The sequence below is a fragment of the Hippocampus zosterae genome, chromosome 5, assembly GCF_025434085.1.
Source record: "Hippocampus zosterae strain Florida chromosome 5, ASM2543408v3, whole genome shotgun sequence".
Classification (NCBI taxonomy): Eukaryota; Metazoa; Chordata; class Actinopteri; order Syngnathiformes; family Syngnathidae; genus Hippocampus; species Hippocampus zosterae.
The window spans coordinates 14141923-14169498 of NC_067455.1; the positions used below are offsets into that span (position 1 = coordinate 14141923).

The 27576-nt window shown below is 40.7% G+C and overlaps 4 protein-coding genes across 13 annotated transcripts in view; 3 read left to right on the forward strand and 1 right to left on the reverse strand.

Moving 5' to 3' along the window:
• Positions 1 to 27576, reverse strand: part of LOC127600853 (F-actin-uncapping protein LRRC16A-like) — a 692893-nt gene that overhangs the window by 157295 nt on the left and 508022 nt on the right. The gene's annotated exons all lie outside the window — the stretch shown is intronic.
• Positions 1651 to 4301, forward strand: LOC127600880 (CD209 antigen-like). The gene is made up of 4 exons (XM_052065765.1): positions 1651 to 1952; positions 2043 to 2120; positions 2265 to 3041; positions 3504 to 4301. Exons 1-4 carry the CDS (start codon positions 1853 to 1855, stop codon positions 3881 to 3883), a joined length of 1335 nt encoding a protein of 444 aa, XP_051921725.1. The 5' UTR covers positions 1651 to 1852; the 3' UTR covers positions 3884 to 4301.
• mal2 (mal, T cell differentiation protein 2) lies at positions 7008 to 15434 on the forward strand. Of its 2 annotated transcripts, XM_052065779.1 has the most exons (4): positions 7012 to 7256; positions 10687 to 10857; positions 12766 to 12966; positions 14347 to 15434. In XM_052065779.1, exons 1-4 carry the CDS (start codon positions 7035 to 7037, stop codon positions 14416 to 14418), a joined length of 666 nt encoding a protein of 221 aa, XP_051921739.1. In that variant the 5' UTR covers positions 7012 to 7034; the 3' UTR covers positions 14419 to 15434. The 2 variants fall into 2 exon arrangements, with proteins under 2 accessions (XP_051921737.1, XP_051921739.1); XM_052065777.1 differs by having other exon boundaries at positions 7008 to 7256; positions 12766 to 15434.
• LOC127600862 (protein MTSS 1-like) overlaps positions 18456 to 27576 on the forward strand; it is a 36963-nt gene continuing 27842 nt past the window's right edge. For 8 of the 9 annotated variants that reach the window (XM_052065738.1, XM_052065744.1, XM_052065746.1 and 5 more), the window contains exons 1-3: positions 18456 to 18954; positions 22116 to 22177; positions 27026 to 27099. In XM_052065738.1, the coding sequence (XP_051921698.1) occupies positions 18883 to 18954; positions 22116 to 22177; positions 27026 to 27099 (208 nt within the window). In that variant the 5' untranslated portion in view covers positions 18456 to 18882. The remainder of the gene's footprint in view (positions 18955 to 22115; positions 22178 to 27025; positions 27100 to 27576) is intronic. The other variant, XM_052065742.1, reaches the window with a different exon arrangement.

Consider the following 27576-nt stretch of genomic DNA (forward strand, 5'->3'; position numbering starts at 1 on the left):
AAAGACTTTTGACCTTGTGGACAATTCATGTACTTTATACTGTAGCTGGTCGATCTTGTTGTGGAAGTACGTCTCTGAATAGCAAGAAAATGACCACAGCTTTAGCCAATTTGAATGTGTGTGTCTGGGCTTAAAGAATGACAAAAACGCTCAGGTTTGCATGTTCTCGCGATGCTTACATAGGTTTGGTCTGGTAGTTATCCAACTTCCTCACACTTTCCAAAAACACATAAATTGGCTGGCAACCAGTCCAAGGGTGTATCCCCCCTTTTGTCCAAAGACCACTCATCAACTCCGGGTTACATTCTCAATCCTAAAGAGGACACACATTGTCGAAAATGGATGGATGGATAAATTACATTCATGTCTGACTCTCTTACAAGTGGCACCTGACAAGGTGGAACATCTCTGTATGTATCGTATGTTGCCATATGTGAATTCAAGACTAAAGTGCCCATTGGTGTGAATGGGCCACATTCACTACCAGAGTGAAATTAATGTTTGCACTCTGCGCATAATTTAAGGGGATGTGCAAAATCACTGTCGGATCCACGACATGTGCATACCGACCCATTTTCTTTGCACCACTGTGCACATGTTGATGAATCAGAATTCATGCTAGATGACAGCATGTGCCCACGGAGCTCATTTTTCCCCCACGCACCTTTTTCCCTCAAAAAAAATGCCATCACATTGACAAAGTGTGGAGGTTGTGAAACATTAAAAAAATGTCAGTAATTGTTCCAAATTGTTCAATACATTCTCGATCTTTATCCTATTTTCAAATGGTTCATATAATTGGAACGTTTGATGACCACAGAAGTTGGCAATATATTGTGAAGCCCTGGAGTTAAAGTAGTTAAATGACGATATTTGCTGAGGCACCTCATTTGCTTTGTTCCCCCGGTGATAACAGGATGAACATTCATTCTCTCAACACACCAAATTAATAGCAACCACGCAAACCAAACGTTTGTTGACAAAGCACTTGAAACTAACATTGCTGCATACACAGTGCTGTACATGGAGTAAAATAAGTCATGCAATAATAAAAATAAGTCATGCAATAATAAAGACAGTGGAAGCAATAAATTAAAAGCACAAATGCAAATCATCAATGTTAAGTTTTGACTGATATATGGTAAATGCGCTTAGATAGAGCTTTTCGACCCATGTACACAAAGAGCTGAAACACTGTCTCCACATTTTACCGACTGATATGACGCAGCATCAGGAGCAACTGCCGGCCGGGGTCAGTATCTTGCTCAAGGCGCCTTTGACATGGTCACAGTGGTTGAGGATCAAACCCACAGCAATTTGAGAGACGACCACTCGACCACCTCCAGCCCCACAATGTCACTGACCTTGACATGTTCAAATTTCTATCCAAAACACTTTATTTTGACGGTGAGGTGTTTAAAAGTCGAGTAAGGACTGCAAGGACATGCATATTAACAATGATGCCCATTCAGAATTTGGTGACTTCCTTTTATTGCAATGAGGAAATGTGAAGTTTGCTGACTGTCCTATAATCTAAAAGATTTGGACCATCTTCTACTGATGATGAAAGACACAACCCAAAACGCCCAAAGTTTTACAAGTTACTCTCGATATAAGTACACAGAGAGGATGTCAGATGACAGTTCATACGAGGATTTGTGCTCCATGTGCTCTGGAGATTTATTACAGGTCATAACTTTTTTCCCCGGATGGCTCCTTTAAAATCATCGAAAGGCGTGGCTATTCTTTTTTTTCCCCCTGATTCAGCAGATGCCGGAGCCAAAGCAAGGACTTTTTGTTGCAACACTTGGTGTTGGTGAGAACCAAGGGGGTGTCAATACAAATCGGACACATGTCAGTGACATTTAACAGCAAATCGGGGATGATTACAGCAGATGGTTGGGAATTAATGGACTCGAAATCAGAACATGGCCGGGGATTTCGAAAATCAGGTAAAAATCACTTGCATTTATTTATTTAAAAAATGAGCAAACGCGACCAAATGAATGCTGCTTGTCTGTATTTTGTTATTTGTGACTCAGTTAGGTGCATTGGAGGTGTTGCACTCTGTTTGCTCTATCTTCTCCTGCTGGCTATTATCATAGCCATGGTGGGCCAATGTGAGTACATGCCGTGACATGATTGCAAGTCCAAACAACATTGTGCTGATGTCATTGCATTGGTCGCTCATCAACAGTTGTTATTAATGACGATATTCTTCTGCGGTTCTTTTAAGGATTCAGAATGTGCTCATTTTGTTCCAGACATTAGACGAAGCCCTCTGAAAGACACTCAACAACCGTCCAATGGTCTCACCACCTGTCCCAATCTGACTTCACAATGTTTTCAGTTGCAAGGCAAATACAGCACCTTGTTAGAAACCAATAATCAGTTAGAGACCAAGCTCTGTTCTCTGACTAAAGAGAAGGACACTGTCAAAGCGGAGCGAGACCGCCTTCAAAATGAGCGAGATATCCTTCGGAACCAGCGAGATGTTCTCGAAAATGAGCGGAACTCCCTCCACAGTGAACGCGATGCCCTAAAAATTGAACAAGGAACCTACAAGACTGACCTAGACACACTCCGAAATGAGCAGGAGATCCTTAAAAACGAGCGAGACACCCTCGAAATTGAGCATGGAGTCCTAAAAAAGGAGGAAGAAAAGCTAAAAAGTGAGCGGGATTTGCTAAAGGATGAGAAAGAGACCCTACAACATGAGCGAGACACGCTTCAAATTCAGCATGACGTTCTCAAAAGTGAGGTTGACACTCTCAGGTCTGATAAAAGCACCCTCCAAAAGGAGCAAGAAGCTCTTAAACGTGAGCGAGATGCCCTCAAAAATGAGAAAGATACCCTCCAAACTGAGCGAGACGGCCTCAGGACAGAGCGGGACAACCTCACGGTTGAACGAGACCAACTGAGTTTAGTGTCCAGCAACCTGACCAAAGAGCTGGAGGTGCTGCAGAGCCGATTCAGCAAAGTGGCTGCAAGTCGAGATGGCTTAAAGGAGGAGGCTCAAGAATTAAATAGGAACAGATCAGGTTGGTACGACACACACAAAAAAAGTTGAAACCTGATTATAAACACATCCATCCTTCTTTGGGATTCCTGCTAAGCATAATTAAACGAGCAAGATGAAGATTACATTAAGAACTAAACTGACACTCTCACTTCGCTGTCCATTGAATTACAAATGAGAGCTGATTCAAAAGAACCTATCGATCTATCTATCTAGCTATCTATCTAAATAATTATACTGGATTTTTATTTGCGGCCTGGTGGTCGGCTGGTTAGCGTGTCGACTTCACCGTGCAGAGCTACGGGGTTCAATTCCAGCTCTGGCCTTCCTGTGTGGAGTTTGCATGTTCTCCCCATGCATGCATGGGTATTCACCGGGTGCGCCGGTTTCCTCCCCTTGTGAGGATAAAGCGGTTCAGAAAATGGATGGATAGATTTATATGTATGAATATATTAATTGTGTCCAATTTTTGTGCTTCTTTTAGTCAAACTTTGCCCAACAAAGTGGGTTAAATTCAAGGAGAAATGCTACTACATCTCTGAGAAAGGTGAAACTAAGTCATGGAGATCGAGTAGAAGAGACTGCCAAGACCGAGGAGGTGACCTGGTCATTGTCACTTCTAAAGAGGAGGAAAATTTTATCTCTGTATATTATGATCGAGTGTGGATCGGTCTCTCTGACTTGGAGCATGAGGGCAAGTGGAAGTGGGTGAATGGGAACAAACTGGACTTTGAAGGATTTTGGCAAAAAGGGGAACCGAATGATGATATCAGTGCAGAGGACTGTGTGGAGCATTCCCATTCAGGAGGGGGATGGAATGACATGCCCTGTTCTGAGAAACTTTCTTGGATTTGTGAGGATTAACATGATTTGTTTGTTTCATTTGTGCGTGTGTGTGTGTGTGTGTGTGTGTGTGTGTGTGTGTGTGTGTGTGTGTGTGTGTGCGTGCGTGCGTGCGTGCGCATGTACAAGCGTGTGCGTGCGTTTGTGCATTAGTGTAACAGAAAATCATGAAAAAAGAAATCATCCATGGTCAAACAATGACCTCCATATTTGTTGTTGTTGTTGTTGTTTATTGTTTATTGAACATAAAACATATACAGTAATAATTTGACAGAAAATAAGGTAGATAAGGTCATAAGAAAGAAATCAGTCTTCATTCAACACAGTTATTATGTACAAGCAATGTTTTCAGTTACATTTCAACATTCATTTGTTCTCACACTGTCATATGAGTTTCCAACATTAACCACTGTGCTAATAAAGAAAAAGGAAATTGAAATACTGTACAAGCCCTTTTTTGTGCCTTACAGTTTTAAGGAAAGGGTGGCTTATTTTGAAGAACTCCATAATATTTGCATCTTATGATTATTTACCGTACTTATTTACAGTCATTCAACTATAAAGAGGAAATGAATGCTCTGGCCTTCGTGCTTCCTATGTGGAGTTTGCGTGTTCTGCCTGTGCCTGTGTGGGTTTCCTCTGGGTCCTCCGGTTTCCTCTGGGTCCTCCGGTTTCCTCCCACATTCCAAACACATGCATGGCAGGCTTTTTGAACACTCCAAATTGTCCCTAGGTGTGAGTGTGAGCGTAGATAGTTGTTCGTCTCTGTGTGCCCTGCGATTGGCTGGCAACCAGTTAAGGGTGTTCTCCGCCTACTGCCCGAAGACAGCTGGAATAGGCTCCCCCATGCCCCGCAACCCTTGTGAGGATAAAGCAGTTCAGAAAATTAATGGATGGATGGAATCTAATCCATGTGTGTGTCCAACCTAAGGAGTGAGGGCTGTTGAAGACCCACACTGAACTTGTTTGTCTATGTGTGCGTACAGTTTGTGAATGAAAATTATGTACATGTGCGCAATCATGACACAAACGCCAAGTAAGCTGCATCTGGTGTTGACAGTTCCAACCACTCCGACCTTGCTCTTGTTTTGTCTTATTACCTTATCTCTTTCCAACCACATTCTCGGAAAGGTGGTTGTGTCCCCTATCTGTCGCACAGTGCACTCACCATTCTTTATTATCAGTATATGTATATCTTTTGCCCTGCGATTGGCTGGCAACCGATCCAGGGTGTCCCCCGCCTACTGCCCGGAGACAGCTGGGATAGGCTCCAGCACCCCCCGCGACCCTAGTGAGGATCAAGCGGTTAGGAAGATGAATGAATGAATGAATGAATGTATATCTTTTTTCAGAGCATAAGCATTTCTTTATTAAGAGCATAAGCATTTTTCATTGCAAGCAGAAGCATTCTTTTTTGCAGCCAAAATCAATTCATCATTATAAATATGCAAATGTATGATAACTGAAATACATCATTACTCCGTCACTGGGTTTCAGCCCATTTGGGACCGGGCTGTACTGAGACAGACCTGTGAACTGTGAGCAAATTTACTCCATCAAACTTGACTCAAATATGTTGCAACTCTCGCCGAATGGTGTCACCCTACTAACATTAGTTTGCAAGTTGAAATAAACACAATCTGCCAATAAATGAAAGACAAAGCAGTCAACAAAAAGTAATCGTAACTGACTGTGGAGGGTTTTTTTTGGGGGGGGGCGGGGGTTGGTATTTTTTTCTGTGAACACAAAGAGTGAAAAATCTCCTTCTCACAAATCTCATTCATTTCCTTTCCTTCGAAAATAACGTGTTGTCAGTTGATCAAGATCTGCCAAGCAAACATTGGGGCACTTAAAAACAAAGGCATTATCATTATCGCAAGTGATGGACTGTCGCACCGTCCCTTCATTCACTGGAACTCGCCACCACCCCTCTTAACCCAGTGCCGAAATGCCCTCTTGGAGGTTAAGTCAATATTGGTACTTGTATTCCAAATCCTGGCTAAATATTAACTGTAGCATGGTCCTGACAACCTCACAACTATAGACTTGTAAAAGCGTCAAGTTGAACTCTTTAGTGTGTTTTAACATCAGTGTGGACATTTTTCTTGTTATTTCTCTGCTGTCAGCTTACTGGTAAATTCTACACTTATGGTTATTTGTTTGGCGTTTTTACACCTGCATTTAATTAACTCTGAGCCATACCATTGTCCCTTCATTTGCCTTCATTTCTTCTCTCGGTCACTTATAAGTAATTAATGAATGACCCAGTTCGTCCTTCTTTTCCTTCTTGCCTAAGCAATACAATAAGTGAGTGTTTTAACTGGATGATCAAGTGCAAACGTGTTGCCTTCAGATGTGATTAGAACGACTATGACAACATCCAATACTTTTAAAAATGATATTATTATGTTTTAATTGAACACGTTGATTACACCAAAGAAAGACAAGGGAAAGGATCATAATTCAATTTAAGACTTAAAGACCTTAACAGCAATAAAACAAAAACCCCAAAACAACCAATCACCTCACATGTCCAAAGGTAAATTGGAAGAAGTCGTACAGTACAGACTTTTACTCGTAGCCCCTGCGACTCTTGCCATACAGTTATAAATAGTAACAAAGTCTTTTCAGTTTCAGATTTTTTTTTCTCAGCACACAAAAATAAAACGATCAGAACTGATATTCCAGGACGCACGAAACAAATAAGCCTTTGGTCAATAAACAATAAACAGGGGGAAAAGAAAATAGTGTATTTTGCCTTTTTTCCGCTTTTTTCCCATAGCCAGTCAGTATTTGGAGTTTAAGGATTCTCCTTGGTTAGATAACGTGAGACACGATTTAATTCATTTGGGCAGTTATTCTACATGCAGACTCACACCTTTGGATGTAATCTAATCCAGTGGAGTTTTGCATTAGTTCTTAGTGGTGTGTGTGCGTGCGTGTGTGTGTGTGGGACGAGGGGGGGGGGGAGTAGCTCAATTTCTCAGTGTATCGTTGATTTCTCTCATCTATTTTCGGGAAATCAACCATGAGAACAATTTCATAGTCTCGTTCGCCCAGGCCATTTTGAAATGGAGACTCTGGTGAATCCGTGATGTCTGTGAACGCAGCATCATGGCTTCAAGGGAGTGGCCGCTGCACCTGTCCGACCTGTTCTGTAGGAGAGGGACACATGACTCCGGAGGAATTTCCCCCGCGCCTCCTGTTCGTTGTGCCACTGGGTTCTCTGGGGGGTGAGAGAGCCAGAGAGGCGGCCGAGAAAGAGGCGGACGGAGAGATGTCGGAGCCGGCCACCAATCCCGCTGTCACCTCTTTCCCAGGAGCCACAATTTCGCTGCCTTTGGGACTGGAAGTGTTGAGGACTTACTCTGGGGCGCTGATCTGCTTAGAAATTGTAAGTGTTGATCAGGAACTCATGGGATGACTGTTGTGGATGTTCAGCCATTGTATACTTGTAGCAACCCCGTGGTCTCTCCTGACGACCTTTTAGAACTGCAAGGTGATCTCCCGGTCCTTGACACCCCTGAGGTTTTGCCTATTTGAATTATTTCTATTTTATCGTCGAATGAGACGTGCATTTGACAGGATTTTATCATAGCATGTAAATTAAGTATATCGCATTGTTTGTTGTAATTGTGAAATGATTTGTTTAACCATTTATGAATTCAGTGTTTTAATATTTAGTATGGGTTTTAATGGGAAAACTGTGCATCCTGATCGAATTATACAGACATTGCAGCATCAAACGAAGTTGGTTGATATTAATGTTCTATATTCAAAGCAATTTTCCTCATGACAATTGGTGTGAAGTGAATTACTACAAAGATGACACCATTATAACACCTTTATCAACTATAAAAACAATGTTCTAACGCTTTTTTCTTGTCATGCTCGTGTAACTTAAAAGTAAAAGAAAGTAAACTACTGACCATTTGTATGGCAATTTTTTGCAATTAACACATGTTAAGTAACAATACTTTTTTGTATGATTAATTGCATTGCCCATATCGTGATTATCAGCCATACCATGTCCTCTGTCAATATGAGTTGCATTTCTGGTTCTGAGGTTACACTCAGAACTGTTTCATAATTTAGATATTAGAAGCTGAATGACTGGATTCCTTAAATTGGTCAGAATATTCATCCATCCATTTTCCGCCGCTTATATGGGGTCGGGTCGCGGGGGCAGCAGCTTTAGTAGGGAAGCCCAGACTTCCCTCTCCCCAGCCACTTCTTTGAGTCCCGGCGGATCCCGAGGCGGTCCCAGGCCAACTGGGTGACATAGTTTCTCATGCGTGTCCTGGGTCATCCCCGGGGTCTCTTGCCAGTGGGACATGCCTGGAACACCTTGCCAGGGAGACGTCCAAAAGGCATCCTAATCAGATTCCCTTTCCACCTTATCTAGCTACTCTCAATGTGGAGAAGCAGCGCCTCGACTCTGAGCCCCTCCCAGATGACCGAGCTTCTCACCTGATCTATAAGGGAGAGCCCGAACACCCTGCAGAGAAAACTTATTTAGCCTGAATAAATATTAATTTAAATGTGTTGGTTCCTTAACACTAACAGAGATGTTAATTAAAGGCAGAAAATGTGATTTTTTTGACAAAGGATTAAATAGGCCTTTATTTTGTAATGTTAATGTACAAAAATAGAACATAAAAGAGGCTGTTTTTTTGCTTATTTGAAAAGGGCTATTTATTTAATTAATTTACCAAGGATTAATCGAGATTAAAACGTTTTAATGGTGGTATGTTTTAATCAAAACAGTTACATAAAATACAAATTATAGATATATTAATGAGGGTGGCCCGGTGGTTGACTTGTTAGCATGTCGGCTTGACAGTGCAGTTGCAGGCTTCGATTCCGGCTCCGGCCTTCTTGTGTGGAGTTTGCATGTTCTCCCCGTGCCCGTGTGGGTTTTCTCTGGGTACTGTGGTTTCCTCCCACATTCCACAAACATGCGTGGCAGGTTAATGGAACACTGAAAATTGTCCCTAGGTGTGAGTGTGAGCGCAGATGGTTGTTCATCTATGTTTGCCCTGCGGTTGACTGGCAACCAGTTTAGGGTGTATCCTGCAGACAGCCCGTAGACAGCTCGTATCGGATCCAGCATGCCCCACGACTGTTGTGAGGGTAACCGGATGAGAAAGTCGATAGATGGATGGATGGATGCAAGGATGGATATTCATTTACCCCTAGAATTTGGGTCTAAATGGAATAACCCAATTATTTGCATTGTTTTGACCCAATTTGTTCTTTTCATTTAACCCTAAAACTTGAATCAAAACTGAATAATCCAATTTTTACAAAAATTGACCCAAGTGTGGGTTGTTCCTTTTTTTAACCCACAAATTGGGTCAAATTTAACCTAAATTTTCTTATTTTTGACTGAAGTATTTTTAGAGTGTATCATCACGTATTTCCTTTTCACCTTTCTCATTGGTAGCCCTCTGCGGTGGTATCACAAATAATATGAACCCCCCCCCCTAAGAAGCAAAGGACACTAGTTGCATTCATTCCTGATGCTTAATGAGCTTTCTTACTTGATTTAGTGGCATCACGCACAATGATTATTTAAACTCCAAATTTGGTTTGACTTGTATTGCATATGCATTTTGGGGGGGTGGCCCGATGGTCGACTGGTTAGTGCATCACCCTGACAGTGCAGTTGTGCAGGATTCGATTCTGGCTCCGGCCTTCCTGTGTGCGGTTTGCATGTTCTCCCCATGGCAGAGTGGGGAGAACATGGTTCTCGGAGTACTCCGGTTTCCTCCCACACTCCAAACACATGCATGGCAGGTTTATTGGGAACTCCAAATTGTCCTTAGGTGTGATTTTGAGTGTGGACGGTTGTTCGTCTCTATGTACCCAGCGATTGGCTGGCAATCAGTTCATTGTGTACCCTGCCTACTGCCCGAAGAAAGCTGGGATAGGCTCCAGCGCACGCCGCGATCCCTGTGAGGAAAGCAACTATGATTTAAGAGGTACCAACTTATTCAAAAAACTCAAACCAAGAACAAACATCAAGCAAAGAAGTATATCTATCAAAGGTGTTAATCTGAGGAATAATTTCGAAACGGACCTGAAAATGAGTAAATCGCCTGCTGAGTTCAAGAACAAATTTTAAAAAATAGTACAAACAACCTACATCAATCAGAGTTAAAAGGATAAATTCTAAACATTAAATATAATGATAAATCAGAACTAAGTTGATAAATAGAGAAATGTATGGAAATATCCATTATGAATACAAGAGAAAATTGACACAAGAGTGCCAGGGTGTGTATGTATAAAATCCCGATACAAACCAAAAGTTGTAAACATATCACAGTTAAGGGTAAAGCATGAGCCTTAATGGAGACTTCTTTCTTCTTACTTTGTTTCTTTTCTGATTGATATAAAAATGATTTATTAGATATAAACACATAACACGGGGTCTCACTAGATACGTTCTTTACTTCTTCCTACTCCCTTGAACATAATAACTGTGTTGAATGATGACTGATTTTTCTTTCCTTTTTACTATTTTATTTATTTTCTGTCAAATTATTACTGTATATGTTTTATGTTCAATAAACAAACCAAACCAATAAATAAATAAATAAATAAATAAGCGGATCAGAAAATGGATGGATGGATAAAAGTATTTTGGGGTGTTTCGACTTTTGGCTAAATTATATTGTCATAGTTGTACTTTACACTGGTGAAGAACTGCAATGGATATATGAAAGTCCCATTTTGGTACAATGAGGTGTCTATATGGGTGTATTCTGAAACACTGAGAATAAAGTTATGTGTTGACGTGCTGATGCTTGTGTCTCCAGTTATTTGGTGGTTTAGTATGGATCCTGGTGGCTTCCTCCAATGTGCCAGTCCCTCTGCTGCAAGGGTGGGTGATGTTTGTATCCGTCACTGCCTTCTTCCTCTCCTCCGCCTACCTCTTCCTCCTCATCACTGGCCTGGCTGACCGCATCAACATCGACTGGAATTTTTTGGTAGGTAGTATTCGAGTCTGGTGTTGGTTTGTTCCTTGGAGCAGCCAGTGCATGTAATCATGTATTCATTGAGCTATCTGCTGTCATTTTGTGGTGATAGAATTTTAAAATGTTTGTGTGTACACACACACACACACACACACTGTAACCGTGTTTAAGATGCATATATCCAGTGGAAAGATACCTGGGGTTTAAACATGAAAAACTGGTAACCAGTTTTCCTCGAGCAGTGCAGTACGGTAAATTAATATTTTCAGGTAAACATTCTGTTATAAACTAGTAGAGTTGTCGCAATTACATTACCCTTATACTATATTGTTGATAAGATGCTCGTGTGGCATCCAAGGTGACGGGCAACTAAATAACTCCAAATGAAGAAAGTAGACAGCTCGGCATAATTTAATAAAATGTAATAGGGGGAAAAAAAGTGCTCACCTTCTGTTGAAATAAAACCTTCAGAATCTTCTGTTTTCCTTTTGATTACAGTGTTAAATTGAGGTTTCATGGCTTTTGGATATCTGCTAGAATAATGGGATGAATGGATTCAAAGAGCACTACATACGCTTTCTCAAAGAGAGTGGTTTTCTCAGTGGGACTGTACTGTCCTACTAGTCATGATAGTAATTTCATCGCTAGCCATTGTTTTGATCAGGATTTACACCTGGAGCTCAAATCTGTGCAAATTACAATTCTTTCTTCTTCTAACAAAGATATACAATTTCTTTGTAGGATACAATTTGTGTACAAGTTTAGTTAGCATAGCCCAGGAAATGACAATTTCTGTGAAATTGCCTTGCAGCTTTGTTCTCAGCACTAAGCTTTGTTCAGAAGAAGCCAAGCATGTTTTGTTTGTTTTCATCAGAACAATTGAGCGATGTGGATGATGAGCTCACACCAGAACAAAACAAAGACCTCGCTGTTGTTGTCCAATCAAACTCACAGGATCGACAACACAAACTCCCCTCTAACTCTTTTGTCTACCTGTGTAATGCGATGACTCTTCGTTTTGCCATGTTTGTAGTGTGTGCCTTGTTTTAGTATGTGGAATTATTGACTGTACTGTACACTCCAGGGCTGTTCTGCGTGTTTCAATAACATTTACAGTTCAATGAAACGTGCGTGGTTGCACAACATAAGTAGAAAGGAGCAACTGTTTGTGTTGAGTGTTTGTCTTATAATGTGTCTTGACCACAATAAAAATGACAAGGAGAAGTGCTTGCAACTACAATTAGACTAATTCCCATATAAGACAACAGTTATGCTAGCTCCTTACGTTTCATCTTGTAGTAGTAGTGGCGGTAGTACTCTCTTTCATTTCTTTTAGTATTACCGTATATGTCGGTCTGGATGACTCATGGCACTAGGCTGACTCTGACAGGTCTGTCTTGGTACTACGATGGGTATCAGGTTTGGGAGAGGAAAATTACGGTTCCTGGTGCTGTCCATATCATTCTATGTGTGGTCCCTGTGGTTGTCTGTGTTGGTTTTCATGAATACCCATGTCCACATACTCCAGGGGTGGAACTGACATGTGGCCTGTGCTGTGAGCATGTCCTGACCCAAGGGTTTGCTAATAGGCCAGAGCGGGAGGACTTCAGAGCATGTGAGGATTCACCGGGTAAAAGGAGATCTGACAGATAAGAAGGACTATTACCGTTAAGTCATTTAAAAACCTGTATAATAACCTCCAAATTAACCCTGAATAATAAAAGGAGTCAGTGCAGTGACGTTAAAATTGATGTACAATAATATACTCCCACCTCCTGGCCGAATTGCGCAATAATTTTAAACTTCAGATACTCTTTTTAGGAAACCCAGAGGAGTCAGCCATCCACATTCTTTAGGCCATGGTATAGATGTGTGCTAAGTGCCATGCCATCCTAACACTCCCTCTCTTCTCATTTTCAGGATGTTTTTTACCATTTTTTAGCTTTGCTTTTTTATTTTGCTGCCTTTGTGCTGGAGGCAGCGACAACGGCAGCCAATGGAGGAGCCATCATCACACCCCTGCCAAACAGCACAGGAACTGTTATGTGTATCCACTACCCTCGCGGAAATGTATTCACTGTGATGACTGACAACCAGTTTAATATTAACGTAGTGGCCACGGTGAGTAAAATATGGTTGGAAAGCCTTTCTAATTGGGTGTCAGTGTCCATCCATCCAGGCATGATCCGAGCCGCTTCTCCTCAAGAGGGTTGCGGGTATCCCACCTGTCTTGGTGCATTAGGCGGGGTACACCATGAGCTAATTGTCAACTGGACATTAAAGAACAACCATATCACTCACAGTCACACCTACGGACAATTTAGAGTTTCCAATCAGCCCTACCATGCATGTTGCTGAAATGTGGGAGGAAACCGGAGTACCCGGGAAAAAAAAACGCAGAAGAACATACAAACTCCACACAGGTATGCCGGAGCCAGATACAAATCCATGACCTCCGCACTGTGAGGCGGATGTGCTAAATAGTCATGTGTCAGTGTATATCCTGATACTGATAATGGTGATGCTGCTGCTGTGGGAAGTAAATAGCTCATTCACACAGAGGGTTGTCACAGACCCAGCTCCTCGAGCTACTGTACATGTGCCACTGCACATGCGCAAATCACGTGAACTAAACTTTTTGTTAAAGTAATTCAATCATAAAAAATAACACATTTCTTTAAAAGAAAAAAACTACTTTGTGGTCTCACAGAAATTAATAATAGTTGTAAAGTTCAGGAGTGTCAAGCCTGCCGGGAAATATAGGCTTTCCAGGATGTCCTGGGTCATCCTTGGGGTGCTTCCTCCAAGTGTCCGGAACACCTCACCGGGGAGGCATCCAGCTGACCTCCTAACAAGATGCCCGAGCGACCTCATCCTTCTCCTCTCAATGCGGACGGCTCGACTCTAGGCCCTTCCCGGATGACTGAGCTTCTCACCTTATCTCATAGGGACAGCCCAGCCACTCTTGTGTCTGCTTGTATCCAGGATCTTATTTTTTCACCCACGACCCAGAAGTTGTGACCATGGGTGAGGGTAGAAAGACCAAGAAATCGATCGCTTTCCCTTTCAGCTCAGTTCTTTCTTTACGGCGACAGTCCAATCCAGGGTCTGGATCACTGCAGAAGCTGCAACAATCCGCTTTGTAGATCTCCCGCTCCATCCTCCCCTCACTCATAAACAAAATCTCAAGATACTTGAACTCATAGTTAGATAGATAGAAATTTAGGTTTGGTTTTCATAATGAACACTACCTGCGTAGAACCTGCCGCTTATCCAAAGCTCATCCATGTGTTCAAACGGTATCGAAAATGGATGGATAGATGGACAGTTTAGTGGAGTTCTGTGGCAGCTTAGAAGTCCACAACTTGGAATCAAATTCTCATCAGAAATTTGCCTTAAAGCAATCAAACTGATTTGGGATTTAGCTAGCCGGTACAGTTTGCTGTCCATCAAGTTGATTGATATTTTCTCCACATTCTGTTTATTTGTTGTTTGTCACAGGTATTTGCATTTGTGGTAACCCTATTCTACAGCTGCAGTTTGGTGATGGCGTTCAAGAGGTGGAGGATCTAACCTGAAACTCAAACTGATTTTTCACCTGTTCTTCACCAACAAGAGGAACATTCACAATACAACAATACAGTAGCTTCAGAAATCATGCTTCTATTCAGTGTGAAGTTGGAATGCCCTGTTTTCAGTATGATCCCTTTGTAATTTTTTAAAAGACTTTATTAATCACAGAATGACGTTTCTGAGGTCCCTAACTTCTAAACATGTTGAGCGGTGAAGTGAAGGGATAAGAAAAGATTGAAAAATTTTGATATCTAGTATGGCATGTATGTGAGTCATGTTTTGACTCTTATTTTGCAACTAGCTTTTTTATTAATGTTAGGCACGTTTGTGATGCTTATGCAACTGCAGCTTTTTTTCCCACATCAACACTGTAGCTTCCTTATTCTCCTGGATTCACATCCTCACTGAGGAGAATGTTTCACAACTCCAAAACAAGTGAAACTCCCTGAGGTGTGCTGCTTTTTTGACATGCCCAACAGAAACTTCACATGCTTGGACAATTTCTTGGAAAGACCCTTTAATACAGTGGTGCCAAAGGAATGGAAACTCGCTTCACAATGAACATGATGTGCTTTTGAATTTTTAAATAGTTTTAAATGCATGTTGAAATGGCATTTTTTTATTTTTTTGATATGTAACAATTTGTCAGATGACATCAATGTGTGGCTTCTCCTTATCAGATTAAACACCAAACCTCCCACTATTGGTGGTTTAAAGAATTTTAACATAACCCACCATGTACAGTTGTCTTATACATACTAATTGTTCATTAGATGACATCATTGTTTATCTTCTCCTTAATGTATAGGATTAAACAGTCAAGCCAACCAGTTTCGGCGTGTTTTAAAGAATTTTAACAGTCAATTTTCATCAAGAATAAATCATGAGAAATATTCAATCTATTAGGTTTGCTTGGTGTCCCTATTTATTATAATTTGTTCGAATAAGTGGAGCCAATCACAGTCTGTATTACAATAGTAAATCATTACTAATTTAAAATAAAATGTCTAAATGCTTGTGCCAATGTTTTTATTTTAGTACATTTTGTTAAATAATATATTTTTTTAAATTAACGTCTAATAACATTTTACCAAAACAAAATTCATGCAATTTTATTTACATGCAGTGGACATAAAAAAATATATACACCCTTGTTTAAATGCCAGGTATTTGAGATACGGTGCTCTATTTAAAAAGGAAAAAAGACAAAGTGAAATAAATTTTAAAATGTTACAGAAAATGGTAAATTTATAAATATAAATCACAAACTTTGAAAAAATATATATTTACTAACAAAATGCACACAATACAAGATACAAAGTACACAAACGTAAAGAATCAATCACTGCAAAAGGCATGTTGTGAGGTCAATACAATACGACACTGAAAACAGTACATGATCGTTTAAGATTGCGGGGATAAATACATTGTATAAAAATAAAATAAACGTTCTCTGTGTCTGATGATCACAACTGTGTTCAATAAATAGTTTTGCATGTTCCCAGCAACTGCCAGGGATGAAGTAATTTTGAAATCTGAAATCCAATACTTTCCTTTTAATCACGTCTCGCTTTCAACCTCTAGTGGCTAAATATTTTAACACATGTACATTTTTTTATTCCTGTACACAATGAACAGAAACGTCCATCCAACCATTATCTAAGCTGCTAATCCTCATGAGGTCCACGGGCGTGTTGGAGCCGAGCTCGGCTGTCTTCGGGCAGTAGGTGGCGTATACCCTGAACTGATTGACAGTCAATTGCAGGGCACACATACACAAAGAAACATTCACTTCCACTATCACACCTTGGCACAATTTGTGAGTGTTCAATAATCTACCATGCATGTTTTTGGTATGTAGGAGGAAACCGGAGTACCTGGAGAAAACCCACAAGTGAAGGACATGCAAATTCCACACAGGCCGGAGCACAGATTCGAACTCTTGACCTCTGTACTGTGAGGAGGACGTTCAAACTTGTTGACGCCAGCCTGTACAGTCAAGTCAAGTCAAGTCAACAGTATTTATAGAGCACTTTCAAACAGCCATCGCTGCATACAAATGTACAGTAAAAATGAAAGTCATTTTTAAAAAACTGTAGCATTCCAACCTAAATGTATAAGTTAGTGTATTAACACCCAGTCCTCCCTCATAAATTCAGGAGGAATATAGCTTAAATGATGTCAGTGAAATGTGTTTACCCACAACTTTGTGACAAAATTTGGTTATTTACAGACATGCAATGAACACATTAAGAAAGTATGAAGACATTTGTATTTTTTACCTGTGTTTCAAACGGAAATATTAGTACAGTATAATAAGTTTTTAAAATTGTGTGTGCGTGCGTGCGCGTGCACTCACAATTTCCATCAAGAAATACAGCAGACTTTCTTCAAATTTGTGTATTCAGGAGGGATTTCATGGCTTTCAGTGAACATATAACGACTCGTTTGCAGGTTACAATTTGTTCTATAATTCCTATCATTTTATTTTGCCATTTTATGTTGTCTTTCAAAGTTTAGTCGCTAGATGTCACTCATTGACTGACAGTCAATAAACGTTTTTTCGGTTTATAATTTACACGGGCCAAAATGCAATCTCACGAGCGACGAAGAAAGTGTGTACGTGTTTGTTTGGAATGAGCAAATTCTTCAATGATAATACAGTATACTGGACATATCAAGAGCACGTATTTTGCACGTATGGACGGGGCTGTACTTAAAATACAAATTTTGCCACATGTCTGGTTAAATCGAATGTGGCCTCCCAGTGTTGCGCGCGCGTGCGTGTGCGTGTGCGCGCGCGAGTGTGTACGTGTGCGTGTGTGCCCGTGTGTGTGTGTGTGCGTCTGTGTGTACGTGTGCGCGTGCGCGTGTCTATCCATCCATCATAATCTCTCTCTTTCTATATATATATAATATAAAGTACAGTATGATATATACTGTATAACCCTTGTGATGATGGATGGATGGATATATGTATCATTCATTCATTTTCCGAACTGCTCTATCCACACTGGGGTCGCGGGGGGCTGGAGCCTATCCCAGCTGTCTCCGGGCAGTAGGCCGGGAACACCCTGAATCAGTTGCCACACAGAGACGAACAACCATCCATGCCCACACTCTCACCAAGGGACAATTTAGAGCAGTGGTCACCAACATGGTGCCCGCGGGCACCAGGTAGCCCGTGAAGACCACTTGAGTAGCCCGCCAGTGCCTGGACATTGTGATTTGGTAGTAGAAATTATGATTTAAAAATGCAAACATTGGCAGTACTGTGAGACATTTCGAAACATGATCAAAGTCTGACAATTTAAATCATCAAGTATTAAAAATAACACATCCTCATATTATTGAAGGTATTTTGGACAAATATGTTATTTCAGACGTGTATCAATTTGGTAGCCCTTCACACAATCGGTACACATGAAGTTGCTCTCACCCTCAAAAATGTTGGTGACACCTGATTTAGAGTGTTCAATAAGCCTGCCAATCATGCATGTTTTTTGAATGTGGGAGGAAACCAGAGCACCCGGAGAAAACCCACGCAGGCCCGGGGAGAACACGCAAACTCCACACAGGGAGGCCGGAGCTGGAATCGAACCCTGTACCTCTGCACTGTGAAGTCGACTACCGGGCGCATATATCTATGCATTTATTCATTCATTCATTCATTCATTCATTCGTTTATTTATTTATTTATTTATTTATTTATTTATTTATTTATTTATTTATTTATTCATTGTGTTTATTATATACTTTATGATACTGTTTTGTAAAGCGCTTTGTTGCAGCTGCAGCTGTTGTGAAAGCACTATATAAATCAAGATGTATTGTATTGTATTGTATGGTATTGTATTGTATTATTTTGTGTTGTATTGTATTGTATTGCTATTATTATTACAGTACAGCATTTCCAAACGTTTGGAAAGTGCACTAATTTTATAATAGAAGTTAACCGGAAGCAGATTTTTCTGGAAAGTGCAATACCATTATTGTAGAAGCTTACCGGAAGCCGACTTTTCTGAGTTATCGCTAGCTTGATTTGTTTTCGCTCTTCGGATTTGTTCAAGCAGACTTCACTCTGTATTTTGAAAGCGACCACAGACGACACACTCTTGGCTGTTTAAAGCGGTTTACCTGTCAATATCCTCAGACACCGTGACGTGTCTCTAGTTTCGACATCAGTTGAAGTGTTTTTGTCTTAACATGGCTATGCAGCAAGCGGCGTGGAGACGACACTGGGAATTAAATTTCACTCTCGTTCCATCAGCTTGTTTGAAATGAATGGTGCACCGGGCAGTTGTGAACTCCTTTTCTCACAACCTTTTTGAACATACACCTCTTGTTGTTCATTTCCCAGCAACGGATACACTAGTTCCAGGTATATTGTTGTATTTATTTTTTTGTTTTCGGGTTGACTTTTCCACCCTCACCTCCTGGGCTTCGGAGGTGGTCCTCTGAAAAATGGAGTCTGTTATCGAAAAGGACTGCAGTGCGCTTGGAGGACTCTTCCAAACTCTTATCGGAGACATGAAGGTAATATAAACGTTATTGTGCAGTTTCCAACAGACACAACTCGTCTAACTTATGTGTCGTGTCGGTGATATTAAGTTATTGCATGCAGCTCCTGCTAGTGTAACTTGTTTAATCTTTGGTCATGAATTCCAAACTCTTCAAAACACTATATATGTAGATATCTCCCTATATATGTATATATCGGCAAGCGTGTGTTTTATTCGTTAAAATGTAACATTTACTGGAGTTGTGTCGTCATTTTAATTTGGGATGTTCCATTTTGGGGCAGGCAGGTGGAAGTTTATTTCCCCCCGCAACACACACTTTTTTTTTTGACAGAGACGACTTGTAGAGACAATTAGCTGCCGTCTCAGCTGCTGTATTTGCCCCGAAGGAATGGAAAGAATGTGACCGTCGGAGTGGAACAATGTCCGCGGGGTCTCAAGGCGTTGACATATGAAGGGGGGATCAAAATGGCCAGACGTCCGTTCGAACAGAAATGTGAAAACTTGAACGGTCCGGTGTCTAATATCACAATCACCACTGTCTCTAATATCAGCCACCAACACTTACAGGAGAAAAGTATGGAAACATTTCTTAATTTTTCGCATAAATTTGTAATATAAACAATTATGTTTAGCGTTTTTTAAAAATAACATAAACATTCACAAGACTGGGATGCAAAAGTAAGTAATCCCTTGGATTTCATAACTGGTTGACCCTCCTTTGTCAGTAATAACCTCAACCGAAGTTTGCCTGTACTTGGTGATCAAACTTTTACATGAATTTTGGGCAAGTCCTCTTAACAAAACGGTTGCAGTTCAGCAAGATTCGCGGAATGTCTGTTTGCATGCCACCGTATCTAAATCGGGTTGAGGTCAGAATTTTATTTATAAACTTGTATAAAGCTGGAAAAGGTTTCAAAAGTATATAAGTCTTGATGGGCATCAGTTGACAAATTCTCTTTGAAGTCAACGTTGTTGCATCTCTTCCAAGGAGTGACAAAGACAAAGATGACTGTGAGAGCACAACTACCGGTACATTTCAAAGAACAACAAAGAAACAAAAGAACCAACTTAAGATGTTTACATATCGTTACATCCTTAGAAAGGAATAGATATAGCACAGCAAAAAATGTACGCCGTATTGGTCATAGTTACATCAAATGTCCAGGCTTTTTTGTCTGTTTTCATTTGTTTGGGTGAATAATATCACTTAAATATCTCTGATTACTCCATGATGACAGATATCTGATTTAGGTCTTGATATGAAATTACTCACTGAGATGAGACACTCCTCTATATTTGAAACAAAAGTTGTGTTCCTTCGGCTGAGTCACGTGACTGTATTCCTGCCCACTGATTTGCAGAATGAAGATTTATCACTTCCTTCGTAGCCAGTCAATGCACCTGAACCAGTCGGTTTTTGAGACTCTATTAATACCATCCATCCATCCATTTTCCGAACCGCTTGATCCTCACTAGGGTCGCGGGGGGTGCTGGAGCCTATCCTAGCTGTCTTCGGGCAGTAGGCGGGGGACACCCTGAATCGGTTGCCAGCCAATCACAGGGCACACGGAGACGAACAACCATCCACGCTCAGTCACACCTAGGGACAATTTAGAGTGTTCAATCAGCCTGCCACGCATGTTTTTGGAATGTGGGAGGAAACCGGAGCACCCGGAGAAAACCCACGCAGGCCCGGGGAGAACATGCAAACTCCACACAGGGAGGCCGGAGCTGGAATCGAACCCTGTACCTCTGCACTGTGAAGCCTACGTGCTAACCACTGGACTACCAGGCCGGCCGACTCCATTAATACGTGTATTAAAATTGCACATTGTGACAGAAACTATGACGATAATATCGAGGACGATATGTATCGCCCATCCCTAGTATGGACGAACCTACAATGGACAAATGATCACCTAAACAACTCTTAACTATTGCTAGACACCAATATAGTTTGACACCTAGCAGGGGCGTCAAACTAATTTATGTCGCGGGCCACATTTTAGTTACTCTTTCACTTGGAGTGCCGTTATGATTGAAACCATTTAAAGAAGTCAATAATAATTGTTGATTCAACTATTGTTTAAGTTACTATCAGGAGGGGGTTGGTAACAAAAAATGCTTAGAATATATCTGCTATTTATTACATGAGAGAGTTAAAACTTTTGGTTGACATTTTAGAACGGATCATGGAAGTTGACATGTTTGAGCTGCTTTAGCGGGCCACATAAAATGATGTGGTGGGCCAGATCTGGCCCCCGAGCCTTGCTTTTGACACCTGTGCCTTAAAGGGTAAGTCAACCGAAAATTATGCAGCTCCACTAGTCTAAACACGACATTCTGATTAATATTGTGTATGTGAAATATGGGTTAAGCAGTAAAATCCACCTGGTTCACTATCACTTTCTACTAATGAAGAGATGCTGTTTGATCTATCAGCAACTAATATAACATCATGAGGAAGTTAAGGTTTGAAATTAAACGGAGACAAAAGAGAGTGGCAAAAGTCAATTAGACCATGTTTTTTAAGTATCTCTTGCTTAGCATCTATTTAATTCTAGGAGTTTACATACAGTAAGTGATGTAATGTAGAGACAGAGATCGAGAGAAGTCAGAGGACGGAAAGCGCTTCAGTGACTGTTGGGTGTAATGTTTGACAGCATAACATAACATTCCGAAGGTACTTGACAGTCGTAGCACATCACTGGCAAACATTTGGTCAAGCCCTCACTGTCTTTATCTTGTGCGGTTCCACTGCTGACTTCCATTTCATAGCCTGCAGGCTCCCCTCAACACCATTCTTTTGCTGCCATAGTTTAGATTCAACTATTTTGAGCCAGAGACCTCAATTAGGTATATTTAGAGTCCCATTAGGTGGCGAGCTCATTATGTCATCGTATTAATGGTTTTGCTGTGAGGGGACATTTCCCAAAGAAGCCCGTGACCCATTTTCCAGCCTAAAGGACATGATGGTAAATATGTGTTCATAATTGGTCTAATCTCTATCACGGTAAAATAATAATTTGAAGAGTGACTTAAGTGATTTAATCTGTTTGGCAAACATTTAGCTTGTCGCAGCCCTCTCCTCACCTGTACCATCTCAAATGTAATTTAACTGGCAATTATGAAGTCCGTCTTTATTTCAACACAATTTTTTTCTCTCGTTGGCAGAGTGGCTACCCGATTTGGGAGGACTTCATCACCAAGGCAGGCAAACTGCAGTCACAGTTCAGGTGAGCTTTTGCTTGCGAAACACATTTGCATGATAATGATGACTGGTCGCTTTGTGGAGCTGCTTTCATACCTCCAATGAATCAATGATTCACAAATGACACCTTTTATATTAAAAAATAGTAAATTCTCATGAATACGTAACGTTAACTTCCAAATAAAGTTAGATGTCCTTTGACCAACAAGCATTGTCAGCTTCAATAAGCCAGAAGCTCGCAACATTTTTCGGCACATCCTGTCCGTTCCTGTCTCAGTCTTCTTCAGGTGGTAAATTTGCACACCTCTGCCCAAGTTCTTCTAACAATGGCCGACAAATTCTCACCACTTCCCTCGGCTGACTTTAAGTGGCCACGTGTCAATTGACAAACAGCTCACGACAGCTGAGATAAAGGCTAATTGTTCTCCAAGTACCTTAACCGTGGCTGTCCTGCACTCTGGAATAGTCTTTGATTAACAGTGCACGGCAGATCTCTTGCCAAATAAGAGCCCACGTGTTCTGGGACAAACTCATAGTGACAGCTGTATAATGGCTCAAGGACTTAACAATAGTGTCTTGAAGCCATTCCTCTGTTTTCTTAGTCTAATAACTGATTCATGGTGAAGTGTTATTCGACTGTTAACATCATTTCGGGGTTAAATATGTGACCCTCTCATACTTAAGCTCAGGGGAGCATTTGTGGAGTTGTTGCTAATGACTGCCGAGTTGACGGGAAGGTGTCTGTGAGTCTGTGCACTGGGCTAGTGTTCAAAGTAGATGGTGACCACTGACCATTACAATGGAAATCGTTGCGATTTGTAATTCATTCCACAAAAACAACAACACAGGATGAAGATTGGTGATAAACAAATGTAGTATCTATCACCTAAGAGAAGAAACCGTTTTAAGCATCTTTTTCAGCAAGAGTCATCCACCAAATAGCATGAGTAAGGCACCCTTTCAGCATAAACCGTTCCTTCTAGCTAATTTTGATATGTCTTTATGTGTCGCACTTGCAATTGATTAATCAGGTCGTAGGAAACCGTAGGTATTTGATTAAAAAAAAACATTATTATACATAGATTGCAACTTAAAAAGGATTTATGAAAATATTGTCTGGTCACACCCAATTATGACCAGATTTGAACATCAATTACACCTTAAATGAACTTTACAGCAAAGTATAACATCTTGAATATTTATCTGTTTTGGACTTTTCCCCACTCTTTCAAAATAAGTTAAAATGTAAAAAAAAAATTATATATATATATATATATATATATATATATATATATATATATATATATATATATATATATATATATATATATATATATATATATATCGATTTGGGTGTACACACACCCACTCTTGTTTCAATACAAAACAAATAGGATATATTGGAATCTCCATTGCATATGGACAATCAAAGTCATGAGTGCAGCACTATTTATAGTCAGGCTGTTTTGGTATTTCAAACTTTGCCCCAATTACTGAAGTTAGATGCTGCCGTAGGCTGCAGTAGTCGTGCCAGCGGTATTGATGGCCCTTCTACTTGATAGCTTACCAGTGTTGAGATTGATTGCTAAGAGTGCACTACTTACTTGCCCGAATGGTAAACCACAATACAGCCTTTTTGGTCTGCTTTAATGTTTTCTATAGCCACTTCCAATTCGGCAAAAGTAGTGGTTTTGACCACGGCATAGGCACCCCCACGCCCCATCCACCCATGGAGCTCTGTAATCTCTTGTGTGCGACTGGGTTACATAAAGGGACACACGCATGGCAAAACACAAACACACCCACCTTCCCGCTTTGGCTCAGATAAGTGGCTAGCCAGCCATGCTTGTGGCATGTGTCGATGTGTGTAATGATGTCCTTAGAGTACTGCTCTGTAATTTAGCCCCTCTGCACCTCTCTCACAACGCACCTAGGAAATCAACCAATTACAGTGTTCTGCCATTTTTTGGGTCCAACTGTAGCGTTTTTCTCCTCCTGCCCATTTTGGGTTGATGTCTGGTGTAGAATAAAGGCTAGCTGATTTCTAATCATGGAGTCTTTTGGTCTATTTGCTGGCCGATGCAGCTGTGTCTCGGGTCGAAGGATTTATTCTGGTTTACACTTCATTTGGAAAAGGAAATACCCTCCTCAAGACATCAATAAAATCTGTTTGAACATGTTTTTTTTTAGAAATGACACAGACAGACATTATATTCGATGTATAGTACCCAACACTCGTGCAATAGCTTAAGTACGGTTGACATGTACACCAATTTCAAAATGTTGGTATTTAGTGTCTCCGAAGCGTTGTTAAATTTCCAGGATCCAAATCAACCACATCGCCATTCCATTTTCTGCTGCTCTAAGAATAGATAGTGGCAGCAACACTCAATGTATCATTGTCAGAGGCACTCTGCCTGTTATACTACGCCACGGTCTGCGGGAGTGGAGGTTGACTTGGCCAGACTGAACCGACAACGATAAAATTGAATCTCTCACTTAAAGGGCAGTTTTTTCAACATTTGACACTGTTAGAATAATTATAAGACGATAATTCTTCTCGAGAGGGAAATCCTGATGAGTGTTACTTTACATTTATTTAATGAGCATCCGATCCACGAGCACATAGTATTGTCGCTCCTCCAGTGCCAGTGCTGTGCTTGAAATAGAAAGGAATCCGAGTGCGCCCTTGCTATGTTGTTTTGGTTTTTTTTTCTTCATATAGTCAAGCCACACCCTCGAATTTTTTGGTAAACTCTACCCTCAAACTGCTTATTAACCAATACTACATTTTCACAAGCTATTTGTGCGATCAGAAAAGTAGTGTTCTACATATAGACATAGGAAGCATAAGACATTTTTGGCACTTAAGCTGACTTTTGGAACTCAGTTTTGCACAGTATAAGTTTTGTTTTTTGTCACACTTGTGGTGACCCTTTGAGATGTAATCTCATGCAGCAATTGTAAAAACTGTAACATTATGGAAAGTCCCCAGTTGCTGTGAAGGTTTTCTCTTTGACCCCAGAAGTAAACAAGTGTTTGACAAATTAAGTGACACGATGGAATATTGAGTGCAGTTAAGTAAAATAGCAAGGTGATTTCCACCATCATTCTTCTAGATATCTGTCAGTTTTTCCAGATTGATAGAAAGCCCACATTCGAAATGTGTAGATCCCTACGTTTGCTGCATCGAAGCACTTGTGACTTCTGTTTGAGTTTAAAATGTCTTAGTGCGTTTGAATGCTCCTCACGTCTCGCCGAATGCAAGATGTCAATGATTGTTAATATCCTATCCGTTTGACATTCTAATGTTGAGTGCATTATAAACGATAATATAATACAAATATATTAATACAAATCTTAAATCAAAAGCAATTTTCCTGTTGTTTGACACAAGTGATCCAATTAATCAGCCCGCAACACACACAATACATCTGTTACTGAGTTTTAAGCTTGTTAGTTGGAGACCCAACTCGGCATATATTCTTTTTTTTTTTTTCATTCATTTTCCGATCCACTTTGTCCTCACAAGAGGCGCGGGCGTGCTTCAGCCTATCCCAGGTATTCGGGCAGTAGGCGGGGGGACACCCTGAGCCACTTGCCAGCCAATCGCAGGGCACACAGAGACGAACAATCATCAACAAGTGTTCAATCAGCGAGCCATTCATGTTTTTGGAATGTGGGAGGAAACCGGAGTACCCGGAGAAAACCCACCGGGCCGCCACTGGCCATATGGATATTGTATTTTACAACAGTAGTCCGGGACAGTTTTTATAATTACACATTACACTAGAAATAGACAAGCGTGCAGTCTCTGTTGCCAAAATGCAGAGCAGGTCAGGGTACTTTGACATCGGTAACTTGCTTACACACGGTGCCCTTCGGTAACTTCACTGTTTTTCTTCAAGCACAATGTTTTTAAGCTCAAGAGAAGGTAAGATTCAACTTACCTTCCTGAAATTCAACTTCAAATGCCCAGCCCTAAGTCAAAGTCCAGAATGTTCCCACACTTATGAGTTGTACATAGCTGTAAAGTGTCCCTTATAACACTCGGATGACACCAGTTGTAGCAACAAGCCACTCTTCCTTGTTAAACCTGCACCGCTAAATGCTTGCCACTCGTAGTTGAGAAGACAGGCATGATTTGGCCAAATATTGAATTTTAATCAAACCAGTAAACTGGGACTTAAAGGGGCAAGTGTGAAAAAGTGGAGCATGAACTATGCCAGTCACTTGATTAATTTGTGTATGCGCACACCAGCAGGGCATGGTGTTTAACCAATCAACAGCACCACTGCTGAGTCCACTCATGCGTTCAGCAGTCTACAATTGGTTCCTGGAATGAGTCAAACTGATTTCCATGAAGCTTCTTTTCAGGAATGGATCGAAGACCTTGGGTCTCTGCTCATGTTCCACCAGAGAATGGATCAATGGTTTTGTCCAGGACGGATTCAATTAAAAAAAAAAATATATATATATATATAAATATATATACACACACACACACAGTATATATATTTTAAAGAATTCTGTTGACCCACAAACCAAAAGCAGTGTCTGATTTTTTTCCCTAGTTAATTTTAATTTCATTATAGATTTACTATTACTTTTGTCTGATTCAAATTATTTCTGTGACCACTGTGTTTTTCTTGCATTAGCAGAAATGTACAAACAATTTTGTCCATGTGTGTGCACTCTGGGCAGTACATGAGAACAGAGAGGACTGCTTAGCACAAATTACCTTCAGTCACTTTTTATATACGTATTGTTACCAACACATGGACTGGTAAATAAGATGCTTGTTCTTGAGGAATTGATCAGTAAGAGTTTTATATACTGGTAAGTGAAGTTCTTTTTTCTTTTCCTCTTCTAGAGCCACAGTGGTCGCATTGGCTGCCTTCTTGGATGCCTTTCAGAAAGTGGCTGACCTGGCAACGAACTCAAGAGGTACGAATTAAATATATGGGTTTGCGTCATTTAGCAGGTGCTTTGGTCAAAGGAACTTCAAGTTCAACATTTTCTCAGCAGTTCTAAATCAACTGACACACAAATACCTATTTAAGTGTTCCATTGTGCTGGGAAGTTATTTATTTTTTTGGGTGGGTTCCTTGAACAGATGGGTATTAAATTCATCATTCTGCCGCTTGTAGCGCCAAAGTTGCCTTTGCTTTGATGGTGCTTCACTACCCGGACTTAAACTCAGCTGCATCTGGACTGGCAGACAAATATTCCTTCTTGGGTGTCTTTGCGTGTGACATCTCCTCCCTCCTCAGCATGGTGCATTCATGCTCTGGGAGCTTGTTACTTATAGATTTGATATGATTAGCATGTTCTTGGATGGGGTCATTCTCAACTGGCACGTCAGAGTCAGCCGCAGCCGCGTAAGGTGCCATAGTAAATAAATCATGACCTTTCATGCGGGCC

Coding starts and splice junctions, on each gene's coding strand:
- LOC127600880 (XM_052065765.1), top strand. CDS start 1,853: ATGTCAGTGACATTTAACAGCAAATCGGGGATGATTACAGCAGATGGT. Junction 1,953..2,042: donor CCGGGGATTTCGAAAATCAG/GTAAAAATCACT, acceptor TTTGTGACTCAG/TTAGGTGCATTGGAGGTGTT. Junction 2,121..2,264: donor CATAGCCATGGTGGGCCAAT/GTGAGTACATGC, acceptor ATTTTGTTCCAG/ACATTAGACGAAGCCCTCTG.
- mal2 (XM_052065777.1), top strand. CDS start 7,035: ATGACTCCGGAGGAATTTCCCCCGCGCCTCCTGTTCGTTGTGCCACTG. Junction 7,257..10,686: donor CGCTGATCTGCTTAGAAATT/GTAAGTGTTGAT, acceptor TTGTGTCTCCAG/TTATTTGGTGGTTTAGTATG. Junction 10,858..12,765: donor ACATCGACTGGAATTTTTTG/GTAGGTAGTATT, acceptor TCTCATTTTCAG/GATGTTTTTTACCATTTTTT.